We start from the raw sequence: 17344 nt of genomic DNA on the forward strand, positions 1-17344 counted from the left end.
TGTACTTCTTCTAAACATGTAAGTTAGGTCTAGGGGCTTGATTAAATTCATTTTAAACATTATTATGAGAATATTTCATGGATAATAACAAATACTTTATGAAGAATTCTGTTCAGAGGCATATGATGTCAAGTGTCTTACTATTGGCAATGCCAGGTTTAATGACTTGGTTAACGTGGTTACCACTAGCTCTCTCCGCTATAAAGGTAAATTTTTGTCTTTACAATTAGCAAGTAGTCAATGAGATGATGCTTAGACACAGTGTGACTATCTTTATTGTCCAACAATCTTTCACATAATGGTTTTAGTGAACTGATTGCCCTTACCTGAATCGGTCATTACATTGGAGATTGCACATGTTTTTCTACTACTGTCCTTCCTTCTGTATGTGTTAGCCGGCATTCTTTTGTAAAGGACTTTTTCTTATCAACTAGGAATGAATTACAGTCTTTCCTGAAAAGGCTGGGTAAATGTTTAATGTTAATGACCAATTTTCAGAGTAAGGAGTTGTGTTATTACATGTTGACATTGTATTGTTATTGGCAATATGTATTGGAGTGGAGTTACCCCCTGCAGAAGTAGCACATGAGTGTCGTTTCTCTTGTCCCACACCACCTCCGATATTATGATAAACTCATAGATTTTAATCTATTCAGTCTATTCAGTGTTTTAAATTACTTGGTTTTTAAATATAAGGTAGATGTTTTAATTATTTTGCTTACTTTGTAAATTTCTAAGGGACATGTACTATTAGAGTATTCTTAAATAAAGGGGATCATTGATAAATGCCAACTTGGTTGGATAGTGTTTTTGTTTCAGTTTTTAGTGTATTTCCAGTGCTGGGTCTCTAAGATCTTTTTATGCTTAATAATGTTAAATATTAGATACAAAGTTTCTTTCTTTTGGTTGTCTTTCTCCTCTCATGATTTAGAAAATAATAATTTTGCTTAATGCTGCTTTAAAAATTATGTGAAAACATGAATTTTACAGTTGCTAAGGTATATAAATAGTAGTTCTGCTATTTTGATCACAGGATCTGTTCTCTGACTATAATTCTTGTCCTTCTAAATGGCATTTCCTGTAAGGCTAAGTCAGTTCATTAATTTTCAGAGGGAGCCATCTGTGGAAATAGTCACATTAAGGAAAGAAAAGCCTAAAAGCTATCCCCCTCCTCTTTTCAATCCAAATTTGAAAGGATGATTTACTTCAAAGTGATTGCTTCAACTTCAAAAAACTTCCCTATGAATGTTGTTGAGCTAGACATTCTCAATAAGGGGTACTTAACTGGAGCCACTGAATCTCCTATACATTGTAGAAAGCATTTTATTAGCCAAAGTTTTATCCATTGCCAGTGGGGTGGGGAGTGGAATGGAAAAGAAATGTGGGTCTTTGAGATCAATAGTCTTTTCTTGATCTAAATAATATGCATCACTTCATTTTAATGAATAATAAAATCTGTACCAAACAAGTCAATAACACTAGTTGGTGTGATAGTCAGTCCTTTGTTAAATTGTCTTGAAATTGTTTTTAACCATTACATTTATCATGGACCCTAGCAAGTAAAATTACCATGAAGCACATGGGATTTTCTTCATATTATGTTAGTCCTCTGAATGCATGTATCACCTATTCAGATTGTCCCTTATTAAATACAGCAAAAAGAATATTTTAAGCAGTCTTTTCCTTTAAGAGTTTACATCTGATTTCATTGACATAAATTGAAAATAATTATATCGCTAATACTAATCAGACCTAATGCTTGGTTTAATTTATGGTTATGCTTTATATATTTCAAACATTCCTTGATATATATTGTAGAAGGTATGCTTTCTTTGTCATTAGAATACATATAAGGTCTAAAGCTTGTTTTTAGCCATCAGTAATTTTGTCTTCATCCCTGATTAACAAGACTTTAGACCAGACACCTTTCAAAGAACTCATTTATCTTTACAAAATGTTTGTGAGGAAGGTGTGAGTGAAATATTATCCCTGCATTATAGATAAGAAAGCAGGCTCTTAGTTTTTTGTACTTGTATTTTATATTTTAATTGTTTTTTTGAAAAATTTCAAGATAATCTGTAGAAAGAATAGTATAAATGAACCCATCTGTACCATCACACATTTCCTCCACCGTCGGATTATTTTGAAGCAGATCCTAGCAATCATATCATTTTACTTGTAAATGTTACAACTGCCATACTTAAGAAAATTTATAGCCGTACATAAAGTCAATATATCATCAAAAATCCAGACAGTGTTCAAATGTCTCAGTCTTGTAATTTTTTAAACAACTTTTTGAATCAGGATCCAAATAAGGACCATACGTTGCAGTTGATTGATTAGTTCTCTTAAATCTCTTAATCTGTTGGCTTTTATTCTACCCGCCTCTTTCTCTCGCTCTCTCTCTCCCCTACACATACACACACACAATTACACACAATTTGTTTGTTGAAGGAATTTGGTCATTTATCCTACAGAGTTTTTCAGAGTCTAGAATTTGCTGATTGCATCTTCAAGTTGTCTTTTTTCTTCTATTTTTGAATCAGATTTAAGTTTGTTTGTTGGTTGGTTAGTAAGAATATGTCTTTGTACTTTTATCAGGAGGCGTATAATAACGTCTGGGTCTTCCACTCATGTTAACATCCACTGATGAACATTGCTTAGATTCTTTATTTCATTAGGGACTGCAAACTGGTGCTATTTTAACATTCTTTCTTCATTTATTAGCTGGGACACCTCTACTTCATCAGCTATTAGGTTGAAGGACAGTGTTTACAAGAAAGCCAGGATAAAGGCTTGATTTTTTGCATTTATATTCTAGTTACCAAAACTATGAGGTGGTTCCCTAGCATCCTTCAGAGGTGACCAATGAGTTAGTTTTTAAATATCATTATGAATTTGTGGATTTAAAGACTTTTCATGCATCAGTCCATTACCATTGTAATTCTTATTGATGTTCAGATTGTCCCATCCTTGGCTACTGGAAGCCTCTTCAAGTTTACTTTTGAGTCCTTTTGGTACAACCCTAGTAATCTTTGATTTCTGGTAGGACAAGATGTTCCAGGCTCATCCTATATATTTCCTGGCCCAGGCTGGGGATAAGCCATTTCTCTAAAGAGCTCTGATTCCTTTTAGTAGGAAAGAGTATTTAGAAACTATAATCTGGGTATGTAGTAGACATTTTTAAAGTCATAGAGTCAAAAGTAAAGTAGGAAACAATTTATAAATCTAGTTCTGATCTGGTAATTTTCCATTACCACAGAAATGGAGAGGTTGAAGTACAGTTTTAATTCAAAAATAATGAAAAACCTAGAAGAAACTTTCCTTTGACTTCAGAGTTAATTATATTTTGTTACAAAATTGACTTCTCAGATTGTATTTTTCTTGACTTCACTTGGCCTTCTCGGGGTAACCATCGTCTCATGCAGTGGAAAGTTGTAGTTCAATATGTGCCGATTGACAAAAGTAGAGCCAGCCAAGGATGAAAATTTCATAGTGAATAATCTCAAATCTATCTACATATCAATAGGAGTTGATTTTAAAGCCTCCCAAATCAACTAAAAAGGTTTGGAATTAACAAAAGCAAAACCAGAAACTGACCTTGGAGAGAACGCTTATCTCAGAACATGTTTCCTCATCTATAATTTAAAGAGTGGACTGTGGATTATCTCTAGGATCTGAGTCTATCAGTGTAAAACTTTTTATCATTATCTGAGTTATTCTTTTGTTATTCATTTATTCATCAAATATTTTGCAATCACTTAGTGGGTACCAGGCAGTATTTTAGTTGGTGTAAATAATGGGGGCAAGAATACCAAGTTGCTTGCTTTCATACCCTGCTGAGAGGAGATACTTATCTCATCTATACATTGTGTGAGCCCATAATGATAACAGTCCTAAAATTCATCTTGTGTTTTCTAATCCATTCCTTGTTTGGGAAGTGAAGTCCTGGGCACTATTATTGATACTTTGCCCACAGTGAAAAAAAAATTGCACGAACTTTCTGACATTATCAGAAACTTTGTTTACTCACTTTTTCTTTGACATGCAGTTTTTTTGGTTGAAAAAATTTCCCATTAGTTAAATTATTTTGGATGATAAAATATAGAAGTTAATTCAGATGATCTGTGTTTCATTTGCACCTTTTAAAAACCTCTCGTGTTGTAAAAATTTAGCAGTATTTATGGTTACCAGAGTTAACGGAGTGTACAGTATTTATATACTATTGTATTATTTTCTATTAGAAGGATATAAATGACCCAGTTTGTCAGATTTTCTACATAGCTATTTTTGTTTGAAATGGTATCCTGGTATTATTAATAATTGTACCTATTCATCTGTAAAAATTTCAACTTATTTAAAAGTTGAATCCATTTTAATTCTCTATACAAAAGGTAGTCAGAAATTTGTATTAAAATGGATTTGGGTGGAGGGAATCACAATTTCAGCAACAAGAATACTTCATATTTTATCATTTAGGTGTTTTTTTTTTTTAATACTAACAGCAATAGAGGGTTGTCCCCCCAGCCCTCCATCTCTGAGTCAGCTTTCATTTAGTCTGAAAGAAGCATATCAAAGATGCTTCTGAGAGCTTAAGTCATTCTCTGCTAGTGATAATAAACTTTATATTTAAAGAGGTTGATTACATGTTATCAGGCTCCAAAGATGCCATTTAGGCAGCATTTTTAAATACTGTATAAGTAATTACTTTAAAAAGTTAATTCACAAAGTTTATTACCAAGGAGTATAAAGTATAAAGGAGTATAAAAAGACCCTATTATGATAAAATTACAGTGTTGGCCATAAGTGTTAACAATCCTCTGAAGACACTCACATTCCTGCTTTTTAAAAAATGACAGGATAGACTGTCTCTAAGTTATCAATCCTTATATTTTGGGATACTTGAAAATTTCAAAGTTATGTTGCTACTTTATATAGCATACATTTTTTCTCAAGTGATTTTTGAATAAGAGTTCCTTCCTTCAGATAAGAACTTCTTATGTAATGTCTGTATGGTGTTCACCTGCCCATATTTACCTGGTTTTCAGGGAATGAACAGCTTTTCTTCCAAACTCTTTCCTACTTCTATAATGTCCACATAGACATCATTAAATGTGTATTTTGGTGTGTGTATCTGCACACAGACTTTCTTCACGCTAGACTCAATGAAGTGAAGAATTTCTTCCCACTCTGAATCAGCTTTTGTAACTGCTAGCCAAGTATTCTTCTACACGCATTACAGTAAGCTTAACCATACTGCTCTAGAGCTGCTCTACCCAGTACAGTAGCCACTAGCCACCAGTGGCTGTTAGGCACTTAGGATGTGCCTAAGTTGGCACCAAGTTGAGATATGTTGTAAGTATAAAATACAGACTGGATTTTGGCGGCGTAGTGTGAAAAAAGAATGTAAAATATCTCAAATTTTTCTTATCAATTACATGTTAAAATAATACTTTGAATATATATGGGTTACAAAAAATACATTATTGGGCTTCCTGGTGGCGCAGTGGTCGAGAATCTGTCTGCCCATGCAGGGGACACGGGTTCAAGCCCTGGCCTGGGAAGATCCCACATGCCGCGGAGCAACTAGGCCCGTGAGCCACAACTACTGAGCATGCATGTCCGGAGCCTGTGCTCCGCAACAAGAGAGGCCGCGATAGTGAGAGGCCCGCGCACCGCGATGAAGAGTGGCCCCCGCTCGCCGCAACTAGAGAAAGCCCTCGCACAGAAACGAAGACCCAACACAGCCAAAAATAAATTTAAAAAAAAAACAAACATTATTTTAAAATAATATATTAATTAATTATTACATAATTATTTTCACCAGTTTCATTTTACCTTTTTTAATGTGGTGACTAGAAAATCTTAAGTTACTTACATGGCTCACGTTATATTTCTAACGAACAGCATTGCTGTAGAAAATGTCATGTCAATCATTATCCAGGCAGCCAAATCACTATCTTTGCTTAATAGATAGGTCTATTCCAGACTTTCTTTTCCACGATTCCTTGGAAACTACATGTAGTTGCTCACTTATCATGTGACTTAGCAGTGCCTGTGTGTGACTTGGGAATAGTCTCTTTTGCACATAGACACAAGAAGGATCACACAATGTCATAACGAGTGCCACTCAGAAAAAAGGTTTAGACTATCAACGTGTATGAAACCATTGCCTTTGTTGTAAAATGTTGTTGCATTCATCATTTAAAAACATAATTTTTACCATTATAAAGGTTATATTACTTTGTGGATCTTTACCTATGAGCTTTGTAAATGAATGTTACATATGAAATAAGTGTTAATGATGAAAGCCTAACTGTTTGCTGTAGTAAACATTAAGTTATGGTTTTACTGCTTTAACTGATAACACTGTATACTATGCATGAGTATTAGAATAAGAAACATACTTTACTGATTCTTCTATTTTATTACTGTTGAAATAGTTAACATAACTCAAGAGTTATAACATGCTGTACTTGTTTTATTGCAAATTTTAAGACGTATATAAAAGACAGCAAACTCCTACTTAAACTAAGAGATCAACACAGAGATTATGTTTTAATCTCATGTAATTTAACTTAAGTGCTATATGTAGTATACTTTGAAATATTACTCAGTATTTTTAATATCAAGCATTTTTAAAATAACCTTCTAGATATGAGCTTGAATATTGAAAATTCTCAAAATAACATATTTTAAATTTCAGACGATCGGCAATAAGATGGTAATTGCATCTGGTATAAATATGGTAGCTAAGCAATAAAACATTTATTCGATCATTACAGAAATAGTCTCTTGTAAAACAACAGTTTTGTCTTAATATTTAGGAAACCAGAATTCGGGCAATGGATAAGGATAAAAAGAAAAGAATCCATAATTTCTCTGTCATCAACCCTGTTGCTGGACAAGCTACAACTCATATTTTTGCGGCTGACAACAGAGAAGATCTTCAGAAGTGGATGGAAGCCTTCTGGCAGCATCTCTTTGATCTTAGTAAGCTGACGTTTGGATTTTCTAGTAGTATATTCATGTAGCATGAAAGGACGTACATAGCAATCCAAATATTAAGATTATATTATAATTGTATAGTTTGTATCAAGAATTTGTTATGCTCTTGAATAAAATGGTGGTATATCATCAACGCATTGATGCTTTTTTCTCTCCATCTTTCCCCAGTGCATGACTGATTATAGTAGAGTATACCTTTGAATTCCTAGTATACTTACCTGTTACTTTTAAGTTCTTCTGGTCCCTAAAACAACTAGACCACATTTTTTCAAAATATTCGGTCAAACTACTTAAGGCAGTGTGTTTGATCAAAGGGATAGTAAGCTACATGAGGAGTAAAAAACTTCTCTAGGGTAGTGATGATCATAAAATATTGAAATGTTCAAAAGGAGATTCATTTTTATGTAGGCTTCTGTTAACTCTCAATTCATTATTATATCATTTTGGACATTATCCAAAGAGATTTTTTTTTTTAACTGCACATATGGTTTTTCAGTTTCAATAATACAGTTCAATGGCATGGATTATAAAAACAATGTGATAGTAACGTAATAGAGTCCTAGTATGTAAAATATGTGAAGTTCTAATATTCTTAATTTAAGGAGGAATTTTATCAACAGGAAAATATTGAAATTGTATATTGAAGATGTAGACTATTGATAATGGCTGTTTCTAAGCAAACTAAGCCTGCTGTAGATTCAATCAGAATTTTATGTCTTTAGAATACTTTTCTACAGAACTGAAAAGTAGAGCCATTTCCAAACAATAGAAAGTTATTTCTGCAACTCCTAGAAATAATCCTGGAGATATTTTAGGACATCTTAGGAGCTGTTACCGAGAACTCTAAAAACAGTTAATATCTGCAGTCCTCAGATTAATTTTTATAAGTCTTCTCTGATCAATGGCCTGGTCAGTTATTACACTGATGGTTGAGGAGGGGGAAGAAAAGGGATCTAAATTTATTGATTACCTTCCACATACCATATGGCTTCATTTATTTTTCATAACAACCCAGTGAGGTAGAAGTTTTTTCCCACTGCTCTAAAGATGAGAAAATTGAGGCCTGAAAAGGTTACAGGTTTATTGCAGGGAACCAGAGGACTCCCTCCATGGCTTTCTTGGATTCTTTAGAACTTGTTTTACTTAAGTACTATCCTTTGGCACTCAGTAGATATTTAAATATTTGTTCCAGGCTTATTAGCATGAGCTACATTTCTTTATTTTAAAATTTCAGCTGATCTTAGGTGTGTAACTTAAAAGACAACAACTTCCTTTCATTTGCTGATCACAGCTAAAATTTTAACTGCTTTCCTAAATGCTCTGATTTAGAGAGTCTGTCTTATAAAAGACTGTGTTACTTTTAGAAATGATTCTGGCATTTTATAATTTTTATGTAGACAAAAACAGGAAGGAGGAGTAAAGGAAGGTAAAAATGCCAGAATATTATAGTCTGGATATCAACTACTATTAGATGATCTCATGTTTTCATTCCCCAAATTATGTAAAATTATCATGCTAAAAGAGGGACTTAGAGGGATAAGAAGCTCATGACATTTTTATACTGTCAAAGTAATAAGAAAGTGATGACGACTAGTTTCTCAGGTCTGGCTACTTTTTTAGTATTTAATGCTTTGGGGATAAAATCTGCCAATCTATCTCATTTTTAAAGTATAAGTTCTATTACATTTGCTGTTTAGAATTCATTGTGTAAGATATGAAGGTATGAAGCAAAGATGGAAGGGTTTATACTATCCTGAAGATTGACTTGTACTTTAAAATTTTTACCCTCCTAGTGATAAGTGTAGCCTCTTGTGATCTGAGGTGAAATATGATCTGTAGAACAAAGAGGATAGATATCCAGGGCAGACTAAAGTAACAGTAATTTAATACTTAGAACAAATTTCAATTACTTGACTTAGCTTAAGAGTATAAAATCATGAGGGTGAGATAATTGGAAATCATGAGAAAACACTAATGGAACTCGGTGTGTTTAGCCTGTGGAAGAACAGCCTAAGGAGTGAGGGTTGGGAGGCAAGGGGGAGGGAATAGCTAATTTTTAATATTTGAGAGCTAACAAACATGTAAAAGAGGAATGACACTTGCTTTGGACCATCAAATAGGGTAGAGCTAGGAATGGTGAGTCAAAGATAAATTTTTTTCAAATATTTAATAATATAAATACTGAGTTAAATAAGCAGCTTAACTTGACTGGGAACATTGTAACAATAAATATGGTGGGAAACATCTTCAATATACAGATTTTATGTGAACAAAATGTATCCATTTAATATTTCATATTGGGCCTTTATTTTTATGTTAGCATATTAGTATTACATTTACCTGTGCATGGTAAAATTTATTTACTGGTAAAATAAATGCTTAATTGTAACATCTTGACCAGTGAACATACCACATTTATACCTATGACTCTGTAATACATGGGATAATGTGGCTTTATATTCCAGTTTTCAACATGATTAGTATTCTGCTATCAGTTTAACAATGAAAAGCTTTCATCTATCAATATAGAAAAAAATACTGCACTATATAACTTGTCTAAGGTTTGACAGAGAATTGTTTGCTGGTTTAGTGTTTCATTACTTTCCCAGTAGATAAGGCCTTTTTTTCCTGCCCCCAAGAAGGAAAGGCTGGCTTTTACATATTCATCTAAAAAAGTAGAAAGGAGGAATAAGTTATCAGATCTCAGATCCTACTAGATTTAAATTCTACAGAACAACCTTTGAAGCCTCAAACTCAAGATTTTATTCCCTTTATAAATTGCTGTGTGAGTTATTTTGAAATTTTCACCATATTCTATACTTAGCATTGTAATAAAACATACTGAAAGTTTTTTTTCATGTTTCTTAACTATTTTTTATGTTTCTAAGCATAGTGAAAGGTTTTTTTTATGTTTCTTAACTATTAGGTGGTGGATTTTAAATTTATGCATGTATTACCTTATTAACATGACAGTAAATTAGACTTAAAACAACAAAAATAGATAATTTGACTAAACATGAAGTGTCTTTAATTTTTAAGCCATGGAAAATAAGTTGGATATTGAATATGGAGGTTGAGAATTAATAAGAGAGAAATATAGATCATAAATCAGTATTAAAAGGCACGTGTATATTACATTTACTTTTCTGCTAATGTAAGATAGAATATAAGAATGGTAAACCTCCATAACTTACTTTTATAATGAATATATAGACACATAGTTTATAGCACAGCTGTTACCCAGCATGCAGGTCCACAATAAAGACAGAAAGGTTAAATTTTTTTTACACCCACTCAGGAGAAATAAATCTGAGAATTTTATTTTGAGATGAACATAGTAAAACATAATTACAAGAAAAATTAATGTTGTCCACACTTTTAAATTTTAACTTAATAATTGAAACAACTTATTCAAGAGTATTTTTATTATTATTCTGAATGCCTAATGGCTTTATTTAAAGTGTCCTTCCTAAAACAGATTAGATCCAGTTAGAATTTTGAGTGATCTGTCTTTATAGTAACAGGTTTTTATATACCCTAACTAAAATGAAAATACAGCATTTTTCTAGTTTCCTGATTTTTGAAAGGGCATGATAATCATCTTAAGAGATCATTTTTATATAAGCAATTCTTATTTCTTAATTAAAATTTTCAAAGTTAAAATCATTTTTGAGAACCACTACTCCTTATGTTTTTTTCTACTTCCTTCTAGGTAACTATATTTCAGTTAATTTTTACCTTTCAACTGTCTTAAATACTGGATGTTTTTATTTAATGTTTAAAATGAGAGAATTTATACAAACCTTGCGGTAAACAGAGATTTTAGTTATTGACCATCTAGTGAAGTAGTATAGTATTTAATAGCCTACAGATCTTAGCTTAATATCTGTTCATAGAGATTTATATTTAAAATAGAGTACTTTTATGCCTAGACTTAGACTTTGAAATTATGGGAAGTACTAGGATTTTATAGCTTCTTTAAGATAATGCTTTATAAATTCACTTACTTTTCAAAGCAAAAAATGTGTTAATATCTGTTGAAAATTAAATATACATCTTCACATTTATGTTTTAAACTAGCCTGCCTTTTTCTGTCTTTCGTAGGCCAATGGAAGCATTGTTGTGAAGAACTTATGAAAATTGAGAGTATGTCACCACGGAAACCACCTTTGTTCTTGACAAAAGAGGCAACCTCAGTCTACCATGATATGAGTAAGTGGGGTTTGTCTTTTCTAAGCTGCAGGGTAACAAAAACAACATTGTCCTTACTCAAGCAGCTTATTCTGTTGACATTAAAATGCTAAAATTTTCAGGGCACAGTCAAAATGAATGAAAAAAGACTATGATTATAGTCTAAGGAACTCATGTTTAATAGATGAATTAATACAAAATTAATGAATACACATTTTTCATAGTTTGAATGCTTAAGATCAAACAAAAATGTTAAGGCTTCAAAATGAATAAGGGTGCACTGAAAATAAATATTAGCTGAGTAGCTGATGAAAATTCTGAAATGTAAGCTTGAGATTCTAAAATATAATTATGTTCAGTAATTTTTTCCATATTTTATTAAATTTGTTTTAAAGTAGCATTGATAAATGAATATTAATAAATGGACCCTTTCATCTCAGGCCAAAAAACTGGTTAAGTTTAATACTTTGGAAAATTTAAAATTTCTAGACTCATTAATATTCCATTTTCCCACACTTTGAAGGGTATTTGTCTTTGTGGGATTGCCTCAGTGAATAGTGTTGTGAACAAGCACAAGTCAGAGCTAAATTCTAGTGTATTTTTCCACCAGTGTCCCGGCACTTACATATACCTTAAAATGTTGGATTTAAAATGAAACATTTGAGTTTACACATTTGAATATATCATGTAATAGATGTTTATCTGTGTTCTGTTTTTCCCAAGGATGATAACCAAAGTGGTATTAGGGCTTCACTCTGTTTCCATGGGTTTTTTGTTTTGGATTTTTCCCCTATTACAGAGACTGCTGGTCTACTTGAAAGAATACTAATCCAGTTACATTTTCCCAGTTTACATATCAGGGTTTTATAAAAGGGAATCCACTCTTACCTAGAAGTCAGAATAGATTTTAAATCCAACAAAAGATATTTTAGAAATACTTAACCTGTAGAATTCAAAAAAATTCTGATGTAGCTCCACTCCTTTGAAAGCTGGATTTTACACATTTGTTTAGGAATATCTTTAAGTGTGTGTGTGCGTGTGCAGTGCACAGTACATGATCTCCTTATTTTTTGGTTCCATTAGTTTGGTTAGTTTTACAAGTAAACACATTAAAAAAAAAAAACACTTGCTTATCCTAGTCTGTTTTTGATAACTATTTTAGATAACATATTGTAATAACTTTCTTGGGCAAAGCATATACTGCTTTTGAATTTTTTTCCATGTATTTTTTTCTTAAAATTATTACAGGCATTGATTCACCTATAAAACTTGAAAGTTTAACTGATATAATACAAAAAAAAATTGAACAGACAAATGGAGAGTTCCTTATTGGTCAGCATGAAGAATCCTCACCACCTCCTTGGGCCACACTCTTTGATGGTAATCACCAAGTTGTCATCAAGAAAAAGGTATTATCTCCTGCAAGCAAGCAGTTACATGATGGGAAAGGGAAAAAGAGACGAGCTCCCCTTCCTCCTTCTGGTAAAGCTGCAATCAGCTTAAAAACACAGAGCAACACAGATCAATTGGTTAAGGACAACTGGGAAAAAACAAGTGTATCTCAGACCTCGCCTTTGGATACCAAATTATCAACCCTAATGCATCACTTACAGAAACCAATGGCTGCTCCTCGAAAACTTCTTCCTGCCAGGAAAAGTAGTTTAACTGATGGTGAGCACACAGACACTAAAACCAATTTTGAAGCCAAGCCAGTGCCAGCTCCACGGCAGAAATCTATCAAAGACATTTTGGACCCTAGATCATGGTTGCAGGCACACGTGTAAAAAACCCTTAATGTCTAAGACATTTAACAAAATCTGTAACTGTGAGGCTTAATTCAGAAGCACTATAGATGTAGTAATATGTAATTATGTAGGTAAATATGACAGTGATTTACATCAATAATTAATAAGCTATTAGGTGTAAAAAATGTTTTATAATGAAGAAATGGATTTCTCTAGCAGAGTGCAGGAGGCAGTTTCTAGACAATATCCCAATTGTTGGAAGGGTTAATTTATTCCTAAATTAGTACCAGGCAGTGAACAAGCACTAGGCAGAAGAAAGCATTAAAATTTCTTTGGGGAGGGATTGTCTAGTAATTTAAAATGTGTTAAATAAGAGCCATATTCTCATTGTGAGGATTTTAATACTAATGGAATGTTTCAAAAGTTTTATTCAAACCACAAATTATAGAATCCACCCAAGAAAATTTCTTCTTAGCATTCTGGAATTCTCATCTAATGGTCCACTGGCTCTCATCTATTGTTTAACTCACTAGTTAACTCAGTGACCTTTCAGATTCCTGAGATAAATTTTGGAATATTAAATTCTTCATTTTTAAAGGGAATATGTAATGTGCTGTTCAAAGTTGTTTCCTTGATGAGCCCTGAAATCCTGTTGACATTAACTCTCATAAGTAAAGCAAAACATTTTTTAGTTTAAGGAACAGGTAGGTGAAATGTACTTTACTTCCGCTTTTCTATGCATGGTACTAATTTCTATTGTGACATTGGCATTTGGGGAAGTGAGTAGCTGATTAACACCTTAAGATTCATTCAGTACTTATATAAAAAGCAGATGGCTGATTCAAAATATCAGAAAAGTTGGCCATGATAATAATTTTCAGAATTAATCCATCTAAAAGATTTTAATTAGATTTCCTTTTTCTTGTAAGGGTTCATGTCTGCTACTGATATTTGTCATTAAAAGTCATACTCTTACAATAATGACATTGGAATCATTTCCATAGGAGGTAATTTCCATAGCAACTAATCATAGTGACACAAACAAGATTATGAAATCAAGTGATGAACAAATAGCAACAGAATGAATACCTCAAAGGAACAAAAAAATCCATTTTCTTAATAATTATGCTTCTTATAAACAACAGCTAGACAATTTAAAAAATCTAATCAGAATTTCCAAGTAAAATAAAGCAGTTTCCATAAGGTGTCAGCAACAGCACTAAAAATCTCAAATCACACTGAACCCTAAATGTCATTGTGACAAATGAAAATATAAGAATTAAATTACTGCCCTGTGTATAATCTCTAGAGATCTTTTTAAAGCTTGTAAGAACTCTATTTGGATCAGAACTACATTATTTCAAAGTAAAATGAACACTTGACAAAAAATAACATTAATTTAAATGGAGCCTTTCATTATTTTTAGATAGCAGAGTCTTTTTTCATTTATGTAAAATGATGTAACTGCCAGGTTACTTTTGTGTTTACCCAGGACTCCTAGTAAGAACTGGGACTCAAGGGAGTAATGATACAAAAGGTCTCTTGTGGCTGGCGACACCAGGATAGACATAGCATTTGATGAGAAGGAAATCCTATATGCTTGCCTGATAGAATTTAGAGACAATCAAGCGTATGAAAACCTAAAAAGGTAGGATTAATTTGTTTTTTCTAACTAGAAGGCTCTCGTAAATCTCAGTTGTGATTGCCAATTCAGTAAATGACATTAAAAATCTAATGGATATTATTTTTGTTTATTTTGTAAACCTTACTGCTGTTTTTGACAGCATTTTGACTGTCATTGCCACTAAATTATTGAGCTAGAAGATGCTGCAGGAAAAATTGTTTCTGAAACTGGCATCTAAGCATTCTTGGTTTGTTTTTTTGGTTTTTTTTAGTTAAAGCATTCCTTAGAACAAACCAGTGTTAAAACTTCCAAATTATATTCTTGTCATTTCTCCTTATGCGTATTATATCAAGAAGGATTTAAGTTGTACAGGAAACAGAATTTGTTCTTAGAGAAATTACCTAGCAGTTGTGCCCTTAGTGGGCACTTTGAAACAAGCCTGAAGCCCATCTTCCTAGAAACATTTAGGCGAAGGCTTACCAAGGACCACCTCCCCCCAAAATTATTTAGGCTGTTTCTGGGGTCCCATCTTACTGTATGTTACAAAGCCTTTAAAATCTGACTGTAGTCTTCAGCTGTACTTCTTTTGACACGGTACTCATTAGATGTTAGTTCTCCCCACTCTCCACTCCCCGCGAAAGGTATAATAAAAAGTTAAGGATCCTTCCCTCCTTCCCTCCCTCCCTCTCTCCCTTCCTTTCTTCCTTCCACAGTTAAACAAAAATCTAAAAATACTGAGTTAAACACTTTGTCAAGGAGTTTGTCAAAAGAACGATTTGTTTTCTCATTTCCTAAACCGGAAGTTTATGACAGAGAAAAATATACCATGTAATAAAAACATTTCAGCTTTTTATGAGCTGGCTTTTTACATTCCTTGTTTGTCCTTTTCATTTGTTTCTTGATATATGAAGACTATAAACTTGAAACCAGGAGTTAGCTGTCAGATCTTGATAATAATGTTATAATTGGAGATACGTAATAGAAAGAATAGGTATTTTATTATAATTCAGATGATCTGATAATAATATCTTAGAAAATTACATTTCAAGCTCTGGGATATAAATTACTTAAAACATCATTAAGATAGTATTTTAATTGCTACAAAGTAGTGAGCTTTTTATTTAAACATCTTGCAAGGACAGAGAAAGCATTTTGTTATTATAAATGCACACCTCCTAAGGTAAACAGTCTTTAAAAATATCAGGCATGCCAACTCTTGGTTAGTTTTGTTAAATCCTCCCTAACTGTCTGCAGTGGCCCCCTGACTTCTTTTAAATGGATGTGCATGTACGTGGGAAAACTAAATCCATTTATTATAAATGCCTTATCTTTACCCTTTAGGTTCCTACTAAATGTATTTTACCGGCTACTGTTTATTAAAATGGAAGCTGCCTTGATTTAGAGACAATTCATGTAAGGTAGGTTAAGCAGTCAAGTATTTCTTTAGGCTTATGTTCAGCTCCTCAGCCACCTACTGAGAAGTTAATTAATTCAGTACAAAATGAAATTATAGGGCAGTTTGGTGTAGTTTATGTTAAATGCCATTTGAATGTAATCACCTGTGTTACCTTGAACGAGGAACAACCGTACTAGATAGAGATAGAATGCTGCACCATGAGCAAGAGAAGTGCTTTGGCAGGAAAAATATCTGTACCTATGGTTAGAATTTATCAAAACTCGTTGTCTTTTTAAAGAGTGAATTATTGAACAGTAATTAAACTTTAACTGATGACCATTTATATTCTCATAGTTGTCTTTGGTGTTCTATTAGTCTTAAACTACAATGTAGATAGAGTTGACTTTTTGCATTTACATTTCAAAGACATTACTATTTGTAAATGTTTACATGTTTATGTGTAACTGCTTCATTGCTAATAATAGTTATAATGAAAATGGTTTATTCTGTATCATGCATATTCTAAGTTAATACTAGAAAAGTGTTACCTTTGAATTTTTAAGAGACGAGATTTCAGTTGAAAATATGGTCAGGTATGTTATTTTCTATGACATACTTGTATCATTGGCATTGTTTATAATTTTTATTTTTTAATTAAATGCGGGTCAAGCTTCTGGATGAAAAAGTATTATATCATGGATACATATATATATTTTTTTAAGTATTAGAGATTGATAAGGAAGCCAAGGTCATGTGATTAAAACTTCTATATTTTAGAAGAAGTGATTCATGAAAACATTTTCTAGATTTTTCCTTTAGGTACCCCCTCTGGGCTATAGACTGATAGACGTAAACAGTGTTGTGAAATCAGGTTAAACAGAGAAAGACATACTACCCAGCAGCTGGTGCTAATTATTGTAAGACTAATATTCAATAGCCTTGGTATAACTTACATTTATTACAATGTTGTATATAATCCTCTTACACTGTACTCTTCTGAAAATCCATTGATGTAACCTTAGTTTTTAGGTTAGTGGTGCATAATTTCCCCAGAGCTTAAGTTACTCTGATAATAAATTAGGGACCTAGGATACTCAGCTGCTGTTAGCCACAAGGAGACTCATTTTAATGCACCTCCCTCAGTACTTAATTTATTCCCATGGAGCACCTCAGGGAAGAGGGAGAGAAATGAGCAATCCTGGCTCAAATATATTATTTCAGCATTTTACTTCTAAATCTGTAGTGTGACCAGAAATATTTAACATTCCTTTTTAGAAGAAACGTCCCTGTTTCTAAGGAGAGACGACTGCTAATCAGTGTGCTCAGATAAGCAAAATACCTTAAGGTTCAAATAACATAAATTTAACTATTAAAGAAATA

The 17344-nt window shown here is 32.7% G+C and overlaps 1 protein-coding gene across 4 annotated transcripts in view; it reads left to right on the forward strand.

The window, feature by feature from the left end:
• RTKN2 (rhotekin 2) overlaps positions 1 to 15931 on the forward strand; it is an 81981-nt gene extending 66050 nt beyond the window's left edge. For 2 of the 4 annotated variants that reach the window (XM_068547472.1, XM_068547475.1), the window contains 3 exons: positions 6828 to 6993; positions 11113 to 11220; positions 12448 to 15462. In XM_068547472.1, the coding sequence (XP_068403573.1) occupies positions 6828 to 6993; positions 11113 to 11220; positions 12448 to 12983 (810 nt within the window). In that variant the 3' untranslated portion in view covers positions 12984 to 15462. Of the gene's footprint in view, positions 1 to 6827; positions 6994 to 11112; positions 11221 to 12447; positions 15463 to 15909 lie in introns of those variants that run through there. The other 2 variants (XR_011074462.1, XM_068547474.1) reach the window with 2 other exon arrangements.
• The last annotated feature ends 1413 nt before the right edge of the window (positions 15932 to 17344 follow it).

The sequence above is a fragment of the Eschrichtius robustus genome, chromosome 7 (assembly GCF_028021215.1).
Source record: "Eschrichtius robustus isolate mEscRob2 chromosome 7, mEscRob2.pri, whole genome shotgun sequence".
Classification (NCBI taxonomy): Eukaryota; Metazoa; Chordata; class Mammalia; order Artiodactyla; family Eschrichtiidae; genus Eschrichtius; species Eschrichtius robustus.